At 52.6% G+C, this 22,229-nt stretch overlaps 10 protein-coding genes across 10 annotated transcripts; 6 read left to right on the top strand and 4 right to left on the bottom strand.

The window, feature by feature from the left end:
- Positions 1 to 3,712: 3,712 nt before the first annotated feature.
- Positions 3,713 to 4,495, bottom strand: K460DRAFT_152571 (uncharacterized protein). Its single transcript, XM_040926824.1, has one exon. It carries the CDS (start codon positions 4,322 to 4,324, stop codon positions 3,764 to 3,766), a length of 561 nt encoding a protein of 186 aa, XP_040786418.1. The 5' UTR covers positions 4,325 to 4,495; the 3' UTR covers positions 3,713 to 3,763.
- Positions 4,496 to 5,258: 763 nt separating this feature from the next.
- Positions 5,259 to 5,649, bottom strand: K460DRAFT_408175 (uncharacterized protein; the record flags this gene model as incomplete). Its single annotated transcript, XM_040937141.1, has 3 exons — positions 5,259 to 5,294; positions 5,354 to 5,539; positions 5,599 to 5,649. The coding sequence occupies 3 exons, from the start codon at positions 5,647 to 5,649 to the stop codon at positions 5,259 to 5,261; spliced, it is 273 nt and encodes a 90-aa protein (XP_040786417.1).
- A 751-nt stretch (positions 5,650 to 6,400) lies between these two features.
- K460DRAFT_152556 (uncharacterized protein) lies at positions 6,401 to 6,863 on the bottom strand. Its single transcript, XM_040926823.1, has one exon. It carries the CDS (start codon positions 6,750 to 6,752, stop codon positions 6,435 to 6,437), a length of 318 nt encoding a protein of 105 aa, XP_040786416.1. The 5' UTR covers positions 6,753 to 6,863; the 3' UTR covers positions 6,401 to 6,434.
- Positions 6,864 to 6,920: 57 nt separating this feature from the next.
- On the top strand, positions 6,921 to 7,643 carry K460DRAFT_152489 (uncharacterized protein). Its single transcript, XM_040926821.1, has 2 exons — positions 6,921 to 7,475; positions 7,532 to 7,643. Exon 1 carries the CDS (start codon positions 6,978 to 6,980, stop codon positions 7,317 to 7,319), a length of 342 nt encoding a protein of 113 aa, XP_040786415.1. The 5' UTR covers positions 6,921 to 6,977; the 3' UTR covers positions 7,320 to 7,475; positions 7,532 to 7,643.
- On the top strand, positions 7,442 to 8,361 carry K460DRAFT_290673 (membrane fusion mating protein FIG1; the record flags this gene model as incomplete). The annotated part of the gene is made up of 3 exons (XM_040929217.1): positions 7,442 to 7,475; positions 7,532 to 7,600; positions 7,652 to 8,361. The coding sequence occupies 3 exons, from the start codon at positions 7,442 to 7,444 to the stop codon at positions 8,359 to 8,361; spliced, it is 813 nt and encodes a 270-aa protein (XP_040786414.1).
- Positions 8,362 to 9,353: 992 nt separating this feature from the next.
- On the top strand, positions 9,354 to 10,883 carry K460DRAFT_152507 (glycine hydroxymethyltransferase). The gene is made up of 2 exons (XM_040926822.1): positions 9,354 to 9,725; positions 9,785 to 10,883. Exons 1-2 carry the CDS (start codon positions 9,454 to 9,456, stop codon positions 10,746 to 10,748), a joined length of 1,236 nt encoding a protein of 411 aa, XP_040786413.1. The 5' UTR covers positions 9,354 to 9,453; the 3' UTR covers positions 10,749 to 10,883.
- A 135-nt stretch (positions 10,884 to 11,018) lies between these two features.
- K460DRAFT_286875 (ribonuclease T2) lies at positions 11,019 to 12,305 on the bottom strand (the record flags this gene model as incomplete). Its single annotated transcript, XM_040928930.1, has 2 exons — positions 11,019 to 11,994; positions 12,052 to 12,305. 2 exons carry the CDS (start codon positions 12,303 to 12,305, stop codon positions 11,019 to 11,021), a joined length of 1,230 nt encoding a protein of 409 aa, XP_040786412.1.
- Positions 12,306 to 13,606: 1,301 nt separating this feature from the next.
- Positions 13,607 to 17,200, top strand: K460DRAFT_387804 (uncharacterized protein; the record flags this gene model as incomplete). The annotated part of the gene is made up of 7 exons (XM_040935661.1): positions 13,607 to 13,775; positions 13,993 to 14,544; positions 15,401 to 15,948; positions 15,996 to 16,110; positions 16,162 to 16,303; positions 16,366 to 16,392; positions 16,440 to 17,200. 7 exons carry the CDS (start codon positions 13,607 to 13,609, stop codon positions 17,023 to 17,025), a joined length of 2,139 nt encoding a protein of 712 aa, XP_040786411.1. The 3' UTR covers positions 17,026 to 17,200.
- A 246-nt stretch (positions 17,201 to 17,446) lies between these two features.
- Positions 17,447 to 19,457, top strand: K460DRAFT_368706 (high-affinity nicotinic acid transporter-like protein). Its single transcript, XM_040933832.1, has 3 exons — positions 17,447 to 17,827; positions 17,931 to 19,008; positions 19,064 to 19,457. The coding sequence occupies exons 1-3, from the start codon at positions 17,643 to 17,645 to the stop codon at positions 19,283 to 19,285; spliced, it is 1,485 nt and encodes a 494-aa protein (XP_040786410.1). The 5' UTR covers positions 17,447 to 17,642; the 3' UTR covers positions 19,286 to 19,457.
- Positions 19,458 to 19,665: 208 nt separating this feature from the next.
- On the top strand, positions 19,666 to 21,980 carry K460DRAFT_368704 (CBS-domain-containing protein). The gene is made up of 4 exons (XM_040933831.1): positions 19,666 to 19,973; positions 20,035 to 20,908; positions 20,966 to 21,060; positions 21,110 to 21,980. The coding sequence occupies exons 1-4, from the start codon at positions 19,797 to 19,799 to the stop codon at positions 21,962 to 21,964; spliced, it is 2,001 nt and encodes a 666-aa protein (XP_040786409.1). The 5' UTR covers positions 19,666 to 19,796; the 3' UTR covers positions 21,965 to 21,980.
- The last annotated feature ends 249 nt before the right edge of the window (positions 21,981 to 22,229 follow it).

The following is a 22,229-nucleotide window of genomic DNA, read 5'->3' as shown; positions in this document are numbered from 1 at the left end:
AGGCTACGGCACGTGCTTAGCGCGTCTTTCGTGTTTACTTTACGTCCGTGCGCTGTTCGGAACACAACACAACACTGCAGTCGCAGGTGGCACACGTCGCACAAGATAGACGGACTTTTGCGCATACGGCCCTCAGCCCTCAGCCAACCCCATAGCAGCAGCGGCAGCAGCAGCAGCAGCAGCAGCAGCAACATGGCCTCGATATCGCCCCGAAAGTCCACGCGCGCAGCTGCAACGCGCCGCAAGGCACCTATCGTCGACGACTCAGATGAGGACGAGAACAGGACACCCACGCCTGAGGTCAAGCAGGAGGAGAGTGAAGATGACTTTACACCTGCACCCGTACCACTCAAGACGGGACGCGGGCGGGGGCGGCCACGGAAGGCTGCAGACACAGACGAGCTTGCGACGCCCAAATCGACGAGGCGACGGACCCGTGCCACAGAGTCGGTCGAGCCGACACAATTGTTTACGCCTGCGCCAGAGGTTGCTAGGCCGCCTTCACTTTCAAAAACTGTCCCCAAGAAGCGCGGTAGGAAGCCTCGAGGCTCGGTTGCTGCATTTCCTGCCGAGGAAGACTCCCAGCTTCTCACGCCTGAGCCCTCCATCTCTCCTGAACCAGAGCCCGTCAGCATGTCCGGCACGCCTCTCGCCGACATTACCAACAGCAGGGTGAACGAGCAGACACCAGTACCCGAACTGGCACTTGAATCTACACCTGAACCTATCGCCGAGCTTACCCAATCATCTATAGAGTATGAACAGACACCGGTACCAGAACCAGCACCAGAACCCGTCGCCCAGACTACAAAGTTAGAAGTCAGGGAGGAAGCACCAATACCAGAGCCGCAGACAGAACCAGAGCCACGGTTGGAAATGGTTGAAAATGTCAACGCGCAGCATGCAGTCCTAGAGAAGCCCATGGAAATTGTAGCCAAGAAGCGAGCGGTTGAAATGCCATCGTTGCACGACCCCGCAGCACCAAAACAACGGACAGTCATCGCCTGGCTTATCCTTGACAACTTCAAGAGCTATGCCGGCCGGCAAGAAGTCGGCCCATTTCATGCCTCATTTAGCTCTGTAGTTGGGCCAAACGGTTCCGGCAAGTCAAACGTCATCGACGCCCTGCTCTTCGTCTTTGGCTTCCGTGCAAGCAAAATGAGGCAGAGCAAGCTTTCGGCACTCATTCACAATTCGGCTGCATATATGGATTTGGACTATTGCGAAGTCCAGGTTCACTTTGAGGAAGTCAAGGATCTTCCAACCGACGGGTGTGAAGTAGTTCCAGACTCACAGCTAGTCATCTCGCGAAGAGCCTTCAAGAACAACTCGAGCAAATACTATATTAACAACAAGGAGTCTACCTTCACAATCGTCACGACCCTACTACGAGACCGGGGGGTAGATCTCGACCACAAGCGTTTCTTGATTTTGCAAGGTGAAGTCGAGGCCATCGCACAGATGAAGCCGAAAGCACTGGGCGACCACGATGATGGCCTCCTCGAATACCTAGAGGACATCATTGGCACGTCCAAGTACAAAGCACCCATTGAGGAGTCTACAGCCGAAGTGGAGACCCTGAATGAGCTCTGCCAGGAGAAAACCAGCCGAGTACAGCATGTGGAAAAAGAGAAGAGCGGACTGGAGGAGAAGAAAAGCAAAGCCTTGGCCTATATCCGGGACGAGAACGAACTAGCTACTAAACAGTCTACTCTCTATCAGATCTACATCTCTGAGTTCGACGATCACATGGAGGTCACCCAGGAGGCTGTCTCTGGCTTACAAGCCCAATTAGACGAAGAGCTGCAGAAACACCGAGGTAGCGAGGACGACATCCAACAACTCGAACGGCAATTCAACAAAGGTGCCAAAGAATGCGAGCAACTCGGGAAGAAGAACCAGGAGTACCAAAAGGAGGTTGCGCGCATCGACAAGGAGACAGTCAAGTTCGAGGAGAAGAAGAAGTTCTTGGCGGGCAAACAGAAGAAGCTAGAGAAGACCAAGGAGACGAGCAACTACGGCAGGTCCGAAGCCCAGAGTCTCGCCAAGCAATATGCTGCAGATCTAGAGCGCTATAGTGAAGAGATGGCCGAGCTGGAGCAGTGTATGAAGGCCGAAGAAAAGGAGCTCGAAGCTGTGCGTCAGAGCTTGGCAGGCAAGACGCAAGGCCTTTCGGACGAGATTGCAGCCAAGCAGAAGTTTCTCGAGCCTTGGAGCGCCAGGATCAACGAGAAGCTGTCGGCGATTGCAGTCGCACAAAGCGAGCTCGATATCCTTCGTGAGAGAGAAAATGCGGGTGCCAAGGGCATTGTCGATGTTGAGGCAAAACTTGTAGGATTCCAGGAATCGAAGCAAGCAAAGGCCACCGAGCTTGATGAATGCAAAGCGGAGAGGAAGCGTGTCGAAAAAGAAATCCAAAAAGCGCAGGTCAAGATGGAGGACTATACACTGAAGGAGCCGGCATTGAGGTCGAAGCTCTCGGGTGCGAGAGCAAAGGCAGACGAAGCTCGCGCTAGCCTCTCTTCAGCACAAACACAAGGCAATGTTTTGACAGGTCTCATGCGCTTAAAGGAATCTGGACGTATTGATGGTTTCCATGGCCGACTCGGCAACCTAGGCACAATCGACCAGAAATACGACGTTGCGATCTCTACCGCTTGCTCGCAGCTAGACAACATGGTGGTTGACTCTGTAGAATCCGGTCAGCAGTGCATCGAGTATTTGCGAAAAAACAATCTCGGCCGCGCCAACTTCATCCTGTTAGACCGCCTTGCCAAGCGCGACATGTCTCCGGTCCAGACACCGGAAAATGTTCCTCGTCTGTTTGACCTCGTAAAGCCTAAGCATGACAGGCTTAGACCCGCGTTCTTCCAGGTCATGACAAACACACTCGTTGCACAGGATCTGGACCAGGCAGAGCGCATCGCCTATGGTGCAAAGCGATGGCGAGTCGTCACTCTTGACGGGAAACTCATTGACACGGCTGGTACCATGAGTGGTGGTGGAAGTCGGGTCATGAAGGGGAAGATGTCGTCCAAGCTTGCTTCCGATGTTTCCAAGGATCAAGTTACCAAGCTTGAGCAGGACCGAGATGTACTCGAACAGAACTTTGCAGAGTTTCAACAAGAGCAACGAGAGCTTGAAATCGCCTTGCGCGACCTCAGTCAAAAAATACCTGAGCTTGATACAACGGCGCAGAAGATCGCACTTGAGCTAGACAGCTTCGATCGTAATATGGCAGACTGCGAACGCCGCATCGAGGAGCTAAGTGCCGAACAAGCGTCAACGAAACCAGACAAAGGACGAATCTCGTTGTTGGAAAAGAGCATCACCTTGATGGAGAAGGAGACATCGAAACTCCATGCCGAGACAGCAGATGTCGAAGCCGAGATCAAACGCCTGCAAGAAAAAATCATGGAGATCGGTGGTGTGAAGCTCCGAAGTCAAAAAGCCAAGGTTGATGGTTTGAAGCAGCAAATCGATACTTTGACTGATCAGGCATCGAACGCTGAAGTCTCGAAGTCAAAGGAAGAAAAACAGCGAGCCAAGCATGAGAAGGCTTATGCTGATGCAATCAGGGAACTCGAGAAGCTTGCGACTGAGGCAGAGAAAGTCGAAGAAGATATGCAGGCTCAACAACGTGATGTGTTCGGCATCCGACAGCAAGCTGAAGAAGCACGAGAGGTACACCGACTCTTTAATACACTCGCCACATACCTCAAGCTAATGAATATCACAGACACTTGAGTCAAGGAAGGACGAACTACAAGCAGTTAAGAAAGAGCTTGATGAGAAGAGGGTAGAGCTGAACGAAACCCGCGCCGTAGAAATTGAAATGCGGAACAAGCTTGAGGAGGGCCAGAAGAGTCTCGGCGAGTTTCAGAAGAAGCAGGCTTACTTCCACGAGAAGTTGAGCAAGCTGTCCTATCAGAACGTGACGTAAGTACATCTCATCCTTCCAACATAAGGACATATCTAACAACTTCTCCAGTGATTTGGGCGAGGAGCAAGAGTGCGACGTAGGCCTTCCCTCATATTCCAAAGACGAACTACTAGAGAAGGATAAGTCTGTCCTCAAGGATGAAATCGCACACCTCGAGAAGAAGAAGGAAAACACACAGGTTGATCTTTCTGTTCTCGCCGAATACCGCAAGCGTGTCGAGGAGCACGCAACACGTTCGTCTGACCTCGCCAACGCTGTTTCCGCACGCGACGCTGCAAAACAAAAGTGCAATGAACTCCGCAAATTACGTAAGGAGAGCTTCAAGACAGGCTTCGACATCATCAGCGCCCGCCTAAAAAACATGTACCAAATGATTACCATGGGCGGCAATGCCGAGCTCGACTATGTGGACACTCTCGACGCCTTCACCGAAGGCATTATTTTCTCCGTCATGCCACCGAAGAAATCCTGGAAAACCATCACTAACCTTTCCGGTGGAGAGAAAACCCTGTCCAGTTTGGCGCTGGTGTTTGCGCTACACCAATATAAGCCGACACCACTGTATGTTATGGATGAAATTGATGCTGCGCTGGACTTCCGGAACGTGAGCATTGTGGCGAGTTATATCAAAGAGAGGACGAAGAATGCGCAGTTTATTGTCATCTCACTGCGGAATAATATGTTTGAGCTTTCGAGTCGGTTGGTGGGGGTGTACAAGGTCAATCATATGGTAAGTTCTCTAATCTGGAAACATTTCAAAAGCCGAGGTTTAGTGCTAACGATTCGAAGACGAAGAGTGTTACGATTGAGAACAAGGACTACATTACAAGACGGGCGTGAACGTGTTTTGGGTTGGTTGTTTGGGGCTTGGCGTTTGGTGTTGAGGTACCGGAACGCTACCACACATTGGAACTGAGAGGACTGGTGTAGGATTTGGGTGTGATACCGTAAAGTAGTGTACATGCGGGATCCGGATTTATCATGAATGTGATATTCATCATCATGTTACTCGTCCCTCTAGGTGCCGCCCTAGGACGCTTTGACTGCCCCTGAAACAGATTGTTCCGTCTCCTATCCCGACAATTTGTTAAGTCAAGATGCAATTGGAGACTGCGCTATCAAGGCCATCACACTCGGATCACGGAGAGGAAAGTTGGTAGGTTCAAGAGTATTCATTCATTAGCCCTAGGGCATGGTATCTCATAAAGCAGTCGCATCCCTCAACCACAAGTCATCAGGTGCATCGTCTCCAATCCTGTGACGAGCAAGGCACTCCGTCGGTTTCTATTCCATAACCTGTTGGGATAGAGAGCATCTAGTGCTTATCGCCGAGACCGAAAGCGCTCTTGGTCTGCAAACAGAGTAAGTTAGTGTGTATCTCAAATGCACTTTCGCCGGTGCTCTTCTTACCTTGTCGACGACGGAGCCGCTGGAGCTGCCGTGGACTTCTCTATCCTTGGAGCGGCCGAACTTGTCACTGACGGATTGCGAAGTGGACTTCTCGGAGTCTGGTTGAGCACCACGGGCGGCCTTGTCACCGGCACCAGTAATACTCTCCTTGGCCTTGTCAAGAGTTGACTTGGAGGAGTCGGGAGTCTGGGTAGGGGTTAGTAAGTTGTGTTAATACAGTAGGAGGCTAGATGGCTTCGGCGTACAATCTTCTCCCCAGCCTTGGTGTGGAAATCTTTGCGGAGAGCGTCAGACATCTTGAAGATTGGTGGTTGGCTTGGGGGATTGGTTTGGGTGAATGTGCAGATTGGATGTTCGAGTTGCAGGTGTTGGTGGATGGAGCAAGATTTGAGCAGAGACAGACGGCTGTTTATATGCTGTCGAGGAATCGGGAAGCTACGTCATGTTCATGGCTGCCGATTGCGTGACAGCAGCAGGAGGGTTGTCTGACAGCTGCCAGGCATGAAAGCACGCTCGTGATGCTACGACGTAACTCTAGCGTCATATAAGCTGGAAGACCAGTTCTCTGGCAAAGATCAGATTAGACTACTGTTCCCATTGGTGGTCTCTGTTAGACATTATGGGGGCAAAGGAGCAGGGGGTGGTTGATAGGAGATGTTCACAAGCGCGGTTTGCCTCGTGCGGGCGGTATTCAGGTACATTTGTAGTTTGCCCAGAGCAACCTCATAGGCCTGAATCCAATTCCTGGACCTGGAGCCACTCCAACCCTAGGGGTCTTTACCTGTGAGTCTTGTGCGCCCGTCCCTGAGCACATGCATGTTGTGAATGCTGCTTCGAGGTGGGGCAGACGCTACAAGGTCCCTGCGCCGGAATCGAGACCCACGTGCAGTGACATCATCTGCCTCCAGTGCTGTCGCCAACAGCATGGGAAACAGGCTGCGAGGGCGAAATCCCACGTCGGGAAGTACTGGTTTCGCCGCCTGCAAACGCAAATGAGCCTGCTGGCCGTGTGACGTACCCGATCGACAGACGAGGAGCAGCAGCCTGCTGATGAGCTGTTGCACCTACACGAACTTCAGGACTACCCACGATCGATTGCAAACGGGCCGACGCAGAAGACGGGCGAAACGCTCCCTCTGCCACAATCACAATGGTGACGTCTAGCAGCACGAGCTGAGATTTCATCGTGAAGGTTGTGTAGGACTACGCGTGTCGAAGAGTTGCTCGCAGTGTTCTCTGTGGCGTCACAGGTCGAGTAGTGCCTTGGAAGACGATAAGAACTTGGGACAGCAGGCGTCCCGTCCTTGGTGGCCGAGGCAATGGTAGAATCGCATCGTCTAGGCGGATATGGAACCAGATATATAGGATCCACTCGACTATTAGGTAGGAGAAGACGCATAGGAGGTGGCCCACCTAGTCAAGTCGGTGGTCCGCAAGCAAGCTGCCACGTCGCAGCACGGAAAGAAGAGGCTGGAGATGCAGCGCGATGGGGCCGCTCTAATGCAGGAACAAGTCAGTCAGTAGTATATTTTTTCTAGAAGAAGAATACTCCGAGCATGGGCGGGCTGCAGTGATTGGTTGCTGCGCGCGGCTGGGGGATGACGTCCGTGTGCCGGGTGTTGCTATGGGCGCGCGCGTTGTTTATGCTACCAGCCATCTTTGCCAGCCACCACCAAACCACCCAACCTCATCATTTCTGGCACCACCAAAACTATTCGAGGCTGCAGGCAAAGAGACAAGTCACATTCCACGCTTCCACCTTCACTTCACACCCACGCTGAATCTTCTTCCACAACAGGAGGCATCTGACAATCGTTATCCTAGTTTACATTCCAACCGAAGCTGCCCCAAGAGCTACCTACCAAGCGTACCGCATCTCAAATCTCGAACGGCATTCCACGCATATTCGACACAGCTATTCTGGGCACAGGCCGACCGACCGTCCACTCTCTTCACCTTCTTTTAGAGACAGAGACGCCAGCAGCACAGGTCGGAGTGCATTCCACCGTACATCTCGCCCGGCCCATTGGGGGCGCAGGGATAATCCAAGACCCGCACGAGGCATTCTAAAGGGGAGACATATACACAATGGCGGGACTGCGGTTCGCGGTCACCATGCAACGTGAGTATTACACTACTACCGCTACAGACGGAATGGTTGCTAACATGATGCACTAGGGTTAATACCGTTTCTGGGCTACCACCATGTTCTCATGATCTTGATCGCCATTGCTATCATCTTACTATGTAAGTTTACCATCAAAGTGTGAAAAGGATGCAGCAGCTAATCATACGTAGCACTATTACTAGCGGGGTGCTCATCCACTTCACCGCTCATACCCGGCATCTTCCTCATCTCACTATGGTACGAAAAGTACACACCAGCCTACGCCATCGAACAAGTCGACCCTGGCGTTACACAAGCCATCGCAAACATTGTCGGTAATGCGCGACTCGGTGTCCGCGTCGGATACTTCGGTATCTGCATCAACCGGGACGGCGGCGGCTACATCTGCTCCAACAACGCAACGGCGCTTGTAGACAACCTTTCTGTCGACCAAGACCCCCTCAACCTAGTATGGATCGCCGCTACGTTCAAGGATGCCGTCGTCTTCCCCTATCTGCTCATTGTCGCCATTATCCTCGCCTTCTTCACCTTCATTCTCCTCGCAACATTCCCTGGGTGGCACGAGGAGCGCGATGAGCGAACGGGATCCGACGTCGACGTCAAGCCCTTCCCATCAAGGCCGGTCTCTCAAGTCGCCCTCGCACTCATCTTCATCTCATCCATCTTCGTCCTCGTCTCCGTGCTGTGGCAACACACAGCGTCAGTAGCAGCAGCAACCATCGCACAAGACCTGGGGAACGGGAGCGTAAAGTCGGGAGTCGGGACTTCAGCCATGGTGCTAGGCTGGTTCGGCTTTGTATTGCTGATAATAGTAACCATTGGGTTGCTCGTCATGATATTGAGCATCATTGTTTTGGATCGCTTGACCGACAATGATTAACGAAGGCAGCACTGGTTCGACCCCCTTCAAGAACGACGATTAGGAAAATGTTAGTTTGGCGAATTGTGTATTGGCGCCGAGTGTACTTGGCTTTGTTCTCTTCGACCTGAATCGATTGCATACCCTTTTTTGGCGACGCGTTGTGGTAGCTTGCTGCTCTGAACGATATTTTGGCATTACTCGGCGTTGGACACTCTTATTGCATCGGATGGAAAGACTTCACAACAACGACGGACGTGGAGGAGTTATATGAGCTCGATAATGGCTCGGTTGCAAGGAGACGACTGTATTTATGTAGCAAACGAAAGAATGAAAGAAATGGATATGTCGTATTGGAAAAACATTGCCTGGTGCTTGAAGATCATGAACGGACGCTCAGAGGTGGCTTTGTCGACTGGTGGTGGTGGTGATGATGCTACCTTCTAGCGGGACCGCCAACTCTCGTGGCTTCCACGCCCTCCATAGGAAGACCAACGACATGTGGTCCTGTTGTTGGCTATAAGGCGTGTGTGGTATTCGTTATGAAGGAATTGGAAGGATGGACTAACCCACACACGTCGGAAGGCCATGTCGGAGTCCGATGACCGGCTGCTTTTGTCGAAGGCGCCTTTCCTAACCCAGCGTAGTCCGACTTCCAAGGTTGTCCCGCATAAAAAATGTTGCCGTTTAAAGCTGGAGGGGCGCGTCTTCGCAAAGGTGCTTACGCGGGACTCTGTTTAAATTCTCTCACCAGTCTTCCAAGCTTGGTGTTCTACGCTTTCTTTCCCCTCTCTCTCCTTCACCCCATCGATTAATCCCACCATGTCTAGTTACGCACTGCCCAAGTCCCACCAGGACGTGAGTACCTACCCCACACCACCTGTAAGCAGTTGTATCTGATATTGACTCATGACAGCTCATGGAGAAGTCCTTGGTGGAGACGGACCAGGAGGTCGCGCAGATCATGGTGAGCTTCTCATACAGCCCCGGAAGAATACAATGTCCTAAGCAGAGCATCAGGAGAAAGAAATCCAGCGTCAGCGCGAGTCCATCCTCCTCATCGCATCAGAGAATGTCACGTCTCGCGCCGTCTTCGACGCTCTTGGCTCGCCCATGTCGAACAAGTACTCCGAGGGCTACCCCGGCGCACGTTACTATGGCGGCAACGAGCATATTGACGCTGTTGAGCTGCTATGTCAGAAGCGTGCGCTCGAGACGTTCGGTCTGGATTCGGAGAAGTGGGGAGTCAACGTGCAGTGCCTGAGCGGTAGCCCGGCGAACTTGCAGGCCTACCAGGCCATCATGAGGCCACACGACAGGCTGATGGGTCTGGATCTACCGCATGGTGGACATCTGAGTCACGGTTACCAGACACCGCAGAGAAAGTGCGTCTGACAAGTGCACGAGCAAGAGCATGAGGGAACGGGTGACTGACAAAACGCAGGATCTCAGCTGTTTCTACCTACTTCGAGACGTTCCCTTACCGCGTAAACCTCGACACCGGCCTCATTGACTACGACCAGCTCGAGCAGAACGCCCTCATGTACCGTCCCAAGGTACTCGTTGCCGGTACCTCCGCATACTGCCGCGAGATTGACTACGCCCGCATGCGCGAAATCGCTGACAAGGTCGGCTGCTACCTCCTAATGGACATGGCCCATATCTCCGGCCTCGTCGCTGCTGGCGTAAACAAGTCGCCTTTCCCGTACTGCGACATCGTCACCACGACTACCCATAAGTCGCTCCGTGGACCTCGTGGCGCAATGATCTTCTTCCGCAAGGGCGTGCGCAAGACGGACGCCAAGACGGGCAAGGAGACTCTCTACGATCTTGAGGGACCCATCAACTTCTCCGTCTTCCCCGGTCACCAAGGTGGCCCGCACAACCACACCATCACCGCGCTCGCCGTCGCACTCAAGCAGGCACAGACGGAGGACTTCAAGCTTTACCAACAGCAGGTCATCAAGAACGCCAAAACCCTCGAAGTAGCTTTCAAGGAACTTGGCTACAAGCTCGTCACCGATGGCACAGACAACCACATGGTACTCCTGGACCTTAAGCCCTTCGCCCTCGACGGCGCACGCGTCGAAGCCGTGTTGGAGCAGGTGAACATTGCGTGCAACAAGAACACCACACCTGGCGACAAGTCTGCCTTGACGCCAATGGGCATTCGTATCGGAGCGCCGGCTATGACGTCGAGGGGTCTGGGTGAGGAGGACTTCAAGAAGATTGCAAACTACATCGACATTTGCATCAAGCTATGCAAGAAGATCCAGGGTGACCTACCCAAGGAGAACAACAAGCTCAAGGACTTCAAGGCCAAGGCAGCATCTGGTGAGGTTGATGAGATCAACAGCTTGAAGAAGGAGATTGCGGCGTGGGCCGTCACTTTCCCTCTACCCATCTAAGCCCGTCTTGGTCGGTATCGGGTGGCGTAACATGGCGTTTGATGGGGTTTTCAACAAAAAGAATTGAGATGGCGTCTTTCAACATGTCATGGATTACGAAAGAAGACGGGAATCGAGTTGAATGATACCTAAGGCGCATGGAGAGGGCCCTTTTTGGCTCGCATGATCAACTCCGCTCTGTGCATCAAAGATGATGAAAGTTGGAAAGTCTCTGCTTAACCAGTGCACAATGCAACAAACTACTGAGTACATTATGTCCTTCCATACTCTTTATACACTCTGCCATGAGATCGCGAACGTTGTCGAATGATCTGCGCCGGCATAAACCGACTGTTGCGTGCTCCCGGAGGCAGCCTTATCCGCGCTCCAATTCGCACTTCCACCAACTGCCAAGTTGCCACTCACACTGGTAAACCCTGTGGCAGCGGTCACCGTGTTATCGCACGTCAATGCCCCGCTAATGATGCCACACTTGCCCTTTGAGCTCGAGAGCGTGAAGCCATTGTCAACCGATGAAGCGGTAAACGTGGCGCAGGTGCCAGTCGCGTACCAACCCCCCTTGGAGATGATGCAACCCTTCTTCGATCCATTGACCAGCACATTGAGATATCCACGGCCACTGAAGGGCGTACCGGGCGCAGACGTGCTCGTAGGCTGTGGAGAAGCTACAGTAGTTGTAGTGCGAGGAGGTGTCGAGCCGCCATTCTTGGGAAGATACTTGATGCCACTCTGCGGGCATGTGCTCTTCGTGCCATCTGGGTCTGACGCTACAAATTCGCCTGTCTGTAACGACCCGCGCACATCGTAATGATACCATATCTCATTCAATGCACCACTCTTGCAACCCAAGGTGACCTCCACACCCGGCCTCTTCGCAGCGAGCGCACTCTGTATCTGTGCAAACGTCCACGTCTTGTCGGTGCTCGGTTCGATGCCTGCTGCTTTCAACCACTCATAACTAGGCAGTTGCTTGAACAAATCTACCGCTTTCTGGAAGTAGTCAACGACCTCCTCAGTAGCCTTGTGGTCGGTGTAGCACTCGGGCTCCAAGGTGGAAATACAGGTGCCGTGCTTGGCCCACTCGTGGTACCAGAAGCTTTCGTCATCGCCTTTGTAGTCTTTCCAGTACGTGGACATGTAGTTGAGGAGTTCAGTGGCGCCGAATGAGGATATAATAGCGGATATGTTGGAGTAAGCGCGCGACGGGTCGCAGTTGGCATCGTATGTACCATCGCAGCGGTCGGGCCTGTTCAACTAGATTAGGATATGCTTGACGTAAACGAAAAGCCGTGAAACTGCGTACCATAAGCCATGGAGAGTCCAGCTATCCTCCGGTCCAGTGGCCGGGGTTGTATCCCAAAACTGTGTCTGCAGTATTTGTCCTCCTGGCGCATTGAAGCAACACAAGTTCTCCACAACGGTAGTGTTATGGCAGCTCAACTGGGGGGCCGGACAACTCTGTGTGTACGCGCCCATCACCCTCTGGGTCCCCACACCACCAAGTAGCACCTGAGCACCGCTGAAAGCGAATTTACTGAGCGTCCTGAGAGAAGGCATGTCTGTTGACTCTGCTGGGAAGAAGCCCCGGGAGGAGGCTACATTTTGTACTCCCTCCTTTGCGGCCTGAACAAAGGAGGCTAGCATGGCCGGCATGTCGAAGTGCTAGTCTGTAGCAATGGCCTGGTGCTGTGGAACAAGCAGTGACAAGCTTTCGCGGGTCGATAGACTCCCGTAGTGGCGGCTCTTAACCCACGCCTTCACGTCGTTCGTCTTGATTCGCAGTGGCGACTACGCTTCTCCTCGATGCGGAAGGTCGTTGTTCTAGTCTGGTTACTCGCCGCCTTCTCGAGTGTCGTTGTATTGAATCGACTGGTCCAGGAATACCCACCTAGTCGTTGGAGCGTAATGAAGTACTATAGAAGCACCGAATAGTACCGAGCGTTGCGTCGGGGAGCTTGCAATATAGATGAATAAGATGTATGAAAGGATCAAAGGCCATAGCCACTCAGGGCGCAGCACTAGACATGACACCTCACGAGGTCACGCAGACGAGGCAGGGCGGTGTTTGAGGCATCATGAGGATCGGCGGGGGATGGTGGCCAGTCAGATGGCTGATACAAGGGAGTGTCCGAGGCACGTGGGATGCCCTGAGGCATAGCAAGATGGACCCTGCGTCATATCGTTATCGGATGAACGCTAGGATGTATTGGCACGTGATTGGGCACTAATCTGCTTCTTACAGAGTGAACATCCCGAGGTCCATTGGTACAGTTACTACTACAGGTAGTACCTAGGTATTGTATAAATTTCCCAAGCAAATGAGCGAGCCGCAGGCCGAAGATAGCGACAGACTAAGAACCTATGAGTCAGGGGTGGCAGATCTGTCACGGGCACTTTGGATGCGTTTGTAGCGATGGTGCAGAATAAAGTGAAGCAGATTGGCCCTCTCTCAAGGAAATGCTGCATATGGCGAAGGGGTCGACGACCGATGCTGCGGAAGACTTGGAGATGAGGCCGAGGGCGGGAGAGATATCTTGCCCATTGCATCTGAGTAGGACGCGAAGGAGCGGCTGGCGGCGTTTGACGGGAGAAAAGTCCAAGTCGAAGATATAGACCTTCAGTCATTTGTAGCGAACATAGCACCCTCGTACGGGACGTTGACGCCCCTTGCATACGTACAGGGGAATAATCAGATGAATGGAGATCCGATCCGCGGCCGCTTAGCGCCGGCAACTAAAGTATCGATAACCTTTGAGCCCTACCGAACTCCCATGAACTCATCTCTACAGCCCACTACCCCAGCACCGAGGGTTCAGCTTCAACCCGATTTCCTGGAGTACTAGTGACTACTGTTAAACATGGGAGAAGGCGCTCCAGCACACGGCTCAGTAGCTCATTTGCTTCCTCAGACGTACAAGCGTCACATCTTGGAATGGCTCGAAGAGGATACGCCGAGCTTCGACTATGGCGGCTTCGTGGTCGGTGAGGAGATATCCGAGGCGAAACTTCTGGGCAAGAGCGAGGTAAGTTTTCCTCTCTTCTTCTTACTACAGCCTGACGGTAGTTAGGGCGTTGTAGCCGGTGTGCCTTTCTTCGACGAAGTCTTCCGGCAGCTGGATTGCACGTGAGCTCCCCCGCACATCACGTAAAATTGGCGGCATTAACGGATGCAGAGTTGAATGGCACGTCAAAGAAGGTTCTTCCTTCCAACCAATTACACACTGTGCAACCGTACGGGGACCAGTCCGCAAAATCCTTTTGGGCGAGCGCGTAGCACTAAACACACTGGCACGTTGCTCCGGTATAGCGACAAAATCAGATCGCTTGCTGGTGCTCCTCCGCAAAGCTGGCTATCCTAATATACTTGCTGGAACCCGAAAGACTACGCCTGGCTTCCGGCTAGTGGAGAAGTATGGAATGCTTGTCGGTGGCGTGGACGCGCATCGTGTCGACTTATCCGCCATGACTATGCTGAAAGACAATCACATAGTTGCTGCGGGAAGTATAACAAACGCTGTCCGCGCCGCCAAGTCAGCAGGCGGCTTTGCCATCAAAGTTGAGGTCGAGTGCCAAAGCTTCGAGGAGGCAGACGAGGCAATCGCAGCTGGTGCTGACATCGTCATGCTGGACAACTTCACGCCGGATGGTGTCAAAGTGGCTGCTGCACAATTGAAGGGAAAGTGGGGACGTGGCACGGGCGACAGAAAGGCATTCTTGGTGGAGGTCAGTGGTGGATTGACCGAGCATAATGTCGAGAAATATGTCTGTGAGGATATCGACATTGTGAGTACGAGTAGTATACATCAGGGCGTGCCGCATGTGGACTTTTCCCTGAAGATTGTGCCGAAGACAAAGAACGGCGGTGGTGAGAGCCTGGAAGTGTAGAAGAATCCAAGCGTCAGATGCAACATAACGTCTCTGAATAAACATAGGATTATATCATCCTGCGTACCCCTTTCGCAGAGTAATTGTACAGGTCGGTGGAAAAGGAGCGACTTCCGACGTGTAACTCCGACTGTTGCCAAGCTCAGTACGAAGTTGATCTGGTCGGCTGCATAAGCAGATGACCGTAACCTACAGTTTTTTGACGTTCAGCCACAACTCGTCTTCTCCTAATTCGTTGCTCATCACAAAACTAGCTCAACTAGGGCGTAGGCACTTTGGAAATCCTCTCATCACAAAACTCGGCGCAGCCTGTAGCGAGCCCACTCACCCCTGGAGATCAACCCCGCTTCAATCATTAGAACCCCACCCCGCCATTAGCTTGATGGATCCATGTGGAGACCCCAAACGAATTGACCGCGTCGTGTTGGCATGTACACAGTGTCGTGGCAGACATGTAAAATGCGATGCTACCCAACCAATATGCAACCGGTGCAAGCACGACGGGAAAGAGTGCACGTATCAAAAGTCGAGAAGAGGCGGTCTCGACAAAGCTGCACTAGCACGACGACGTCTACGGTTACAACAAGAAGCTGAGCACACGCAGCAGAACCAGAATCCTGACCCGCCGAATAATGGACATGAACTTCAATCCTCTACACGCTCGTCTCCGACCGGCCATCAGTCGCTCTCCGATGGCCTCTTTGGCAGCGTGGCGATCGATGCTATACCCCACGTGGAATCGCAGACTTCTCAACTGAACCCTCTAGCTTTCCAAGTTAGCGTTGATCGACTCCTAGAGTTGTACTTCGAAAACTTCTGGCCCTCATTTCCCATCGTCCTTCCATTTCACTACTTCCAAGCTAGGCGCCTGCACGAAAAACATGGGATGGATGAGCTTTTGCTTGTTTTACAATGGATTGGATGCATATATGCGCCCTGGACTGTGTCGGAACCTTACTACAAAACGGCTTTGCAAGCTCTGAGCTCTGTTAGTCTTGCAAGAACACCCTTCAATGTCCAAGCACTGATGCTCTTTGCGATTGCACAATATCATTGCGATGTGCGAGGCGAAGCACGATTGCGGCTGGATCAAGCGGTTTCACTTGCTCTGGAGCTGTGCATGAATCAAACAGGCTTCGCTCAAGCGTATGGTGAAGCAAATCCAGTTCTCGAGGAATCTTGGAGGAGAACATACTATATGATTACTATTGCTAACCAGTACTTTGCAATCGTGACCAACTCTCCAATCTATACTTTGCTTACTGTACCAAACTTCGTCGACCTACCTTGCGATGACGACTTGTACGAATCAGGGGTACGTCCGGTCCGAGTACTCTGTATTGCCAATACTAACATAGCTAGCAAATCCCGCAAATTGCAACATGGGCTGAGTACGAGAATCGCGAATTTGAGGAAATTGAGATTATTTATTCGTCCCTCGTGTACCTGTACGACATGACTCAGATTGCCGCAAATAGTAAGCACATCCGCATTGGTAGCTATATGGGTACAAGCTGACACGTTGCAGTCATGAAGATGTTCATAGAAACAGGTACCTTTGGGGAGAGCTTAATCGACAGCTGTGATGCAAAATTTGCGATATGGTTGTCACTCCTTCCAGCATGCAAGAGGGATCCTCTTCAAAGGAACGGCAAAATGGACGAAGTGATGTACGGACTCGCGCCCAATGTGATTTGAAATGCTTGCTAACTCTCTCTTCTCTTTTCTTAAGGTTCACAGCCCATATGATCGCAGCAATGTGAGTATCCGAGTTCATGCCCCACACTTAAGGTTGATCGTAAATAGAATCCTCTCGGTTGTGCATCGGCCTTTCTCATCGTTAGCATACAGTGCAGAGGAGATGTTGGCAGAAGCATTTTCATCGCCGAATCCATTCGTCGTACCGCCAAAATCAGGACGAAGTGCACACACTGCACGAACGCTGAAGGCGGTGGGAATGCAGACTAAACTCCTTGCCATTCCATGCGTTGTCGAGAAGCACAGCATCTTGACCATGTGTATCACTGCCCAGCTTGCCGCAGTCCAGGTTTCCGCATGCACACACCTTCTCGAAGATTTTCCGCTTTCAATAGCTCGCGATCGCGTGCGCCTCAGCATCGGCTTTCTGAATGCTATGGGGTCCATATGGCCGCTTGGGAAGAGGATGGCGAAAGAAGTTCGGGCCATCGCGCGGTCGAATCTGACCAGTGTTCAAAGACCATTGACTATGGGGGCGAGGACTGCACCTGAGATTGACCTTGCACGCGACGACTTGATCTGGCCTATTGATCCGTCTATACAGATTGACATCTATTCTGGAATTGTTCTCCCAACAAGCTGGGACGCGACGAACTTTGCCTACTCGTCTTCGCACTCGTCTAACTTGACCTGATTCGACACAGATCATTCAGAGCGACTGGGAAAAGCCCTGGCGGAGGATCACCTGTGTCTACCTACGTGGTAGAGGAATATCTCAATGCGCACCCCACTGTTACCAACTGCATTCTTCGGAAGGTTCTTGTTCCATAAACATGGGTAGCACTAGGTCGTGGCGCTAGATGTGTGGCAGCATACAACTGTCTGTGGACAGTTATAAGAAGGTGCTATTTTTATAGCCACGAGTGCATCATCAGTTTATCCAATCTTGAAGTGTTGTCGACATCCTGTTCCTCTTGGCATCTCGTTCGTTATCTCTGGTGCAGCATATCTATACCAAAAGCAGGTTAGCTTCATACCTCATACCGAAGATGGCTAGCACAACGCTTTATCGTACCTAATGGCCCAGCCCCGCGCTGAATCTGCACTCCCGCTACAATTCGACCGCGAAGATTTAAAACCACGAAGGTGTCCATCTCGTGGTAACATGACACAGGTGACAATGATGGTTCCAACTTCGGGCTTAAAAGGATAAACCCATCACAGCTCGCATGTTGGACACGGGACGATAAGCGCAACCCACCTCGAGTCATCGGTAATCTGAATCTTACCGCTTTCAAAATCTACCACACCATGAGCGACGTCGCGAAACCGGATGAGGCGACTGGGCCGAATGTTGCGAAATCGGTGGAGAGTGATGAGGTTGAGAGGCAACTAGGAGAGGCCGATCCAGTGTACGAGGCTAAGCTTGTCCGGAAGCTAGACCTGTTTATCATCCCCGTGGTGATGCTTCTATACTTACTCAGTTTTCTTGATAGGTACGTTCAGGGTCGACTATTCTCTACAAACACTGGATGAAGACGACATAGTTGCCTTTGTCAACCAAGCAATTGCACAAGCATCGTGCTTACATACCATTAGGGTTAACATTGGCAATGCCCGTCTCTACGGTCTGGAAACAGACCTCGACTTGAGCCCCAATCAGTTTCAGACAGCTGTCTCGATCCTCTTCGTCACCTATATTCTCTCCGAGATTCCCTCCAATCTGGTATTGAAGAAGCTGCGGCCATCTCGTTGGATCGCTTTTATTACGGTAGCCTGGGGGATCATCGCTACATTGACTGGCCTTGTGCAGAGCTACGGCGGTCTAATTGCGTGTCGTTTGCTCCTGGGTGCTGTTGAAGGAGGCCTCTTCCCTGGCATGGCTGTCTACCTGACCTTTTTCTACACCAAACGCGAGCTCGCTCTACGCATTGGCTATCTTTTCGTGTCCGCCGCTCTTGCTGGCGCATGTGGTGGCCTCCTTGCTTATGGAATTGGTCACATGGATGGCCTTTCCGGCCAAAGAGGCTGGCGATGGATTATGATCCTTGAAGGCATTCCGACTTTTGTTCTCGGGATCGCCACGTGGTGGATTCTTCCCGACAGCCCCGAGACGGCGTATTTCCTTGACCACCAGGAAAGAACGTTTGCCGCTGCCCGTCTGAAACGCCAGACTGGGTACACCAAAAAAGCTGCAGAGTTCCATTGGGAAGATGTCAAGAAGTGTTTCAAGGACTGGAAGGTCTGGACGTTTTGCTTCGCGCAGTTTGGATCGGACACAATGCTGTATGGATTTTCTACGTTTTTGCCATCGATAATCAAGAGTATCATGCCCAAGGCGTCGACGGAAATGGTCCAGGTTCTTACTATCCCTTGCTATGCATTGGGCGCTATCACATATCTGGTCGTTGCGCATTTCTCAGACAGGCAGCAGAAGCGCGGGCTCTACAGTATCCTGTTCGGCATTGTCAGCATCATCGGCTACGCAATGTTGATTAGCCCGTCGAGCTCGGCAACACATTACGCTGGCTGTTTCTTGGTGGCCATGGGTCTTTACGTATGTGTCGGCCTTCCATTGGCGTGGCTGCCAACCAACTTGCCGCGATACGGAAAGCGTACGAGCGCAACAGGCTTGCAGCTATCGATTGGTAATTGCGCAGGCATCATGTCTGCTTTTGTAGGGCAGCCCTATTCCGCAGTCTGGAGCCTAAGATTTGGCTAACAGAGCGTAGATATACCCTACCGCAGATCGCCCGCGCTTCATAAAAGGCCACGGCATTACCATGGCTATGGTCGCCTTTGCAATTGCGTGTTATGCTGTCCTGTGGGTCTGTCTCAACATGGCGAACACACGCCGCGAGAAGGGCGAAGAGGAGCATCTCATTGAGGGTATGAGTGATGAGGAGGTCGCGGAATTAGGTGACGACAGCCCGCGTTTCCGGTACACGATATGAAGACGTGTCGTATCGGGATTTCGGGAATACACTTTTTGAAGAGTTAGTGCGAGCAGGGCTGGAAGAACAAGTTGTCGGCCTTGGATATTGTCTGGACCTGTGGTTCGACCGACCCCGGGCCCTGGAGATCTCATCTTATCAATCTATGCGCTAGCTTCTTTGAGCGGACCCTCCCACTCTCTCATTGTTGACGTGACGTTGAAGGGTATTCTACCAAGTAACGAAAAGAGGGAGCCTGCAAGCCCACGGTCTTGCCAAGATATTGTGACCTGTCCTGCCCCATGTTCCCTATCCATTTTGTGTATTGTGGGTGTGGCGGTGTGCTTGTGACCCGTGTCCTGGCCTCGGCGCTTTCCCGAGCGCGTTGTTTTTGCTAGCTAGCAACAACCTGGCCCTGCCTGGCAACCGATCTTCTACGCCCTCCGTAGACGCTGGTGAGCATTTTCCTACTGGCCCCTCAACCGCCAACAAGACAACCTTGTGCTGCCAACAAACCGTGTGAGCCGCCATCATGTCACACACTGGTACTATGCGGGGGACGCCCAAGAACCGCACCCCAGCTCCCGCTCAGTTCGCCAGTAGCCCATCTGGCATCCCACGACCAGCACTGGAGTCCCACGTCACCCAGAGCGATGCAGGCACTTCAACACTCAGCGCCAGTCGGGCGAAGATGTCGAAGCGGGACGATGTGAGTGTAGCTGAGGAGAGAAACCTACCTGGACTTTGGCTTATCGTGACCACAACAACAGGCCATCCGACGGAAGATCGAGACGGATCTGAACAAGAAGAAGAACCCCGGAGGACGAGTGCGTCCCACGAGAAAGGCACCCCCTGGCACCGTTCTTGCCCTCAAACCGAGCCCGGCCTTGCAGATCAAGCCCAATACCACCGTCGCCGAGGCAGCTCAGTTGATGGCAGCGAAGAGGGAAGATTGCGTATTAGTTACGGATGACGACGATCGTATTGCTGGTATCTTCACGGCGAAAGACTTGGCTTTCCGTGTGGTTGGAGCTGGAATCAAGGCGCGCGACGTTACAATTGAAGAGATTATGACCAAGAACCCTCTCTGCGCAAAGACCGATACCAGTGCCACCGATGCACTCGACCTTATGGTTAGAAAAGGCTTTCGTCACTTGCCTGTCATGGACGAGAACCACGATATCTCTGGTATCTTGGACATTACAAAGTGCTTCTACGATGCCATGGAGAAGCTGGAGCGCGCATACAGCTCATCCCGCAAGCTCTATGATGCTTTGGAGGGTGTACAGGCAGAACTTGGCTCGAGTCAACCACAACAGATTATACACTACGTCGAGGCCATTCGACAGAAGATGTCTGGCCCCACCCTAGAATCCGTCTTGACCGGATTGCCTCCAACTACGGTATCTGTTCGCACGTCGGTCAAAGAGGCGGCTGCACTGATGAAGGAGAATCACACTACGGCCGTTTTGGTTCAAGACCAGGGTTCAATAACTGGCATCTTCACCAGCAAAGACGTTGTTCTTCGTGTCATTGCTGCTGGCCTGGACCCAGCTACCTGCAGCGTCGTTAGAGTCATGACTCCCCATCCCGACTTTGCGCCTATGGATATGAGTATCCAGTCGGCGCTTCGCAAGATGCACGGTAAGCTTGAAATGAGTACGAGCGCTTTTACAGGCCACATGGGCTAACTTGTCAAAGACGGCCACTATCTCAACTTGCCTGTCATGAGCGATGCCGGTGAAATTGTAGGCATGGTCGATGTCCTCAAGCTGACCTATGCCACTCTTGACCAGGTAAGTCTACTCGAACCTGGAGACTGACGGTGCGCTAAGCTATGCCAAGATCAACAACATCAGCACGACAGACAGTGAAGGGCCGGCCTGGAATAAGTTCTGGCTGTCGTTGGACAATGAGACGGAGTCGATGATGTCTGGCGAGGGTGGAAGCCGAATCCCTGGCACGCCTGACCATCGATCCATGGTTTCCCACGAGCACCGCCCTGCCTTCATGGATCGTGGAGATAGCGTCCTTCCCAATGACTCTGCTTCGCACCATGGAGAGTCTCCGCCCCAGTCTGCGGTGGCCAGTGTGCCGCCGACCGCCCTGGAAGACTTGCCCTTTCCTTTCAAATTCAAGGCGCCTAGCGGACGTGTGCACCGCCTGCAGGTCGTGGCTTCGTCCGGTATCGAAGAGCTCATCTCAAATGTAGCTAGCAAGCTTGGGGCCGAGGTGGAGTCAATCGGGGGTGCACCCAGCTTTGAGCATGGCAAGGTGTCCAAAGCAGGGTTCGCCCTGAGCTACCTCGACAATGAAGGCGACACTGTCTCCATCACGACGAATGATGACCTCATCGAGGCCATCAGCCTTTCTCGCCTTGGGCATCGCGAGAAGGTGGATCTTTTTGTGCACGACCCAGACAAGCCGCCGCTTGTTGCCGAAGTCAACCCCCAACCTGCCTTGGCGAGGCCAGTTACTCCGCCAGAGTCTATACTTCGCGAGCGCAAGAAGTACTTTGATGACGAGGAAGAAGCGGAGGCGCGGCCAAGATCAAAGCACCGAGCCCAGCCTACGCCGGTCGCGCAGCAGCCGGAGATTATCGCGGGGGTGCCCAACGACCTTCTTCTTCCCGGAGCTATTGGTGTTTTGGCGGTGGTGATTGTGGGTGTCTTTGTGCTTGGCCGGGCCTCGAGTCGCTAGAAGTATACAGACGGGGCCAACCATCTCGTAGTAGTCGTAGGAGTAGTAGTAGTGGTGGTAGTAATAACAGGTGAACTGGTATAGGCTGTGTTATCCATAAAAAGAGTGGGTCGAGGTAATCGGTAGCAAGTCGTTACATGTAGTCCTTATACCCATTGCTCTCCTTTGCTACTCAGAGTGACCTGTATCAAGAGCCGTGGGTCACTGGCGCAGGCTGACGGGCCAATGACGGCGGGGGGGTGTGAACGTAGTCCTGACACGCACA

Source organism: Cucurbitaria berberidis (assembly GCF_010015615.1).
Source record: "Cucurbitaria berberidis CBS 394.84 unplaced genomic scaffold K460scaffold_4, whole genome shotgun sequence".
Lineage (NCBI taxonomy): Eukaryota > Fungi > Ascomycota > Dothideomycetes > Pleosporales > Cucurbitariaceae > Cucurbitaria > Cucurbitaria berberidis.
Note: the sequence above shows the minus strand (reverse complement) of the source record. Positions and strands in the feature narration are given on the sequence as shown.

Coding starts and splice junctions, on each gene's coding strand:
- K460DRAFT_152507 (XM_040926822.1), top strand. CDS start 9,454: ATGTCGAACAAGTACTCCGAGGGCTACCCCGGCGCACGTTACTATGGC. Junction 9,726..9,784: donor TACCAGACACCGCAGAGAAA/GTGCGTCTGACA, acceptor GACAAAACGCAG/GATCTCAGCTGTTTCTACCT.
- K460DRAFT_368704 (XM_040933831.1), top strand. CDS start 19,797: ATGTCACACACTGGTACTATGCGGGGGACGCCCAAGAACCGCACCCCA. Junction 20,909..20,965: donor GGCGCTTCGCAAGATGCACG/GTAAGCTTGAAA, acceptor AACTTGTCAAAG/ACGGCCACTATCTCAACTTG. Junction 21,061..21,109: donor CCTATGCCACTCTTGACCAG/GTAAGTCTACTC, acceptor AGCTATGCCAAG/ATCAACAACATCAGCACGAC.
- K460DRAFT_152571 (XM_040926824.1), bottom strand. CDS start 4,324: ATGGTAATCATTTGGTACATGTTTTTTAGGCGGGCGCTGATGATGTCG.
- K460DRAFT_368706 (XM_040933832.1), top strand. CDS start 17,643: ATGAGCGACGTCGCGAAACCGGATGAGGCGACTGGGCCGAATGTTGCG. Junction 17,828..17,930: donor TTACTCAGTTTTCTTGATAG/GTACGTTCAGGG, acceptor ACATACCATTAG/GGTTAACATTGGCAATGCCC. Junction 19,009..19,063: donor CAGGCATCATGTCTGCTTTT/GTAGGGCAGCCC, acceptor AACAGAGCGTAG/ATATACCCTACCGCAGATCG.
- K460DRAFT_152489 (XM_040926821.1), top strand. CDS start 6,978: ATGGGCGCGCGCGTTGTTTATGCTACCAGCCATCTTTGCCAGCCACCA.
- K460DRAFT_152556 (XM_040926823.1), bottom strand. CDS start 6,752: ATGCGTCTTCTCCTACCTAATAGTCGAGTGGATCCTATATATCTGGTT.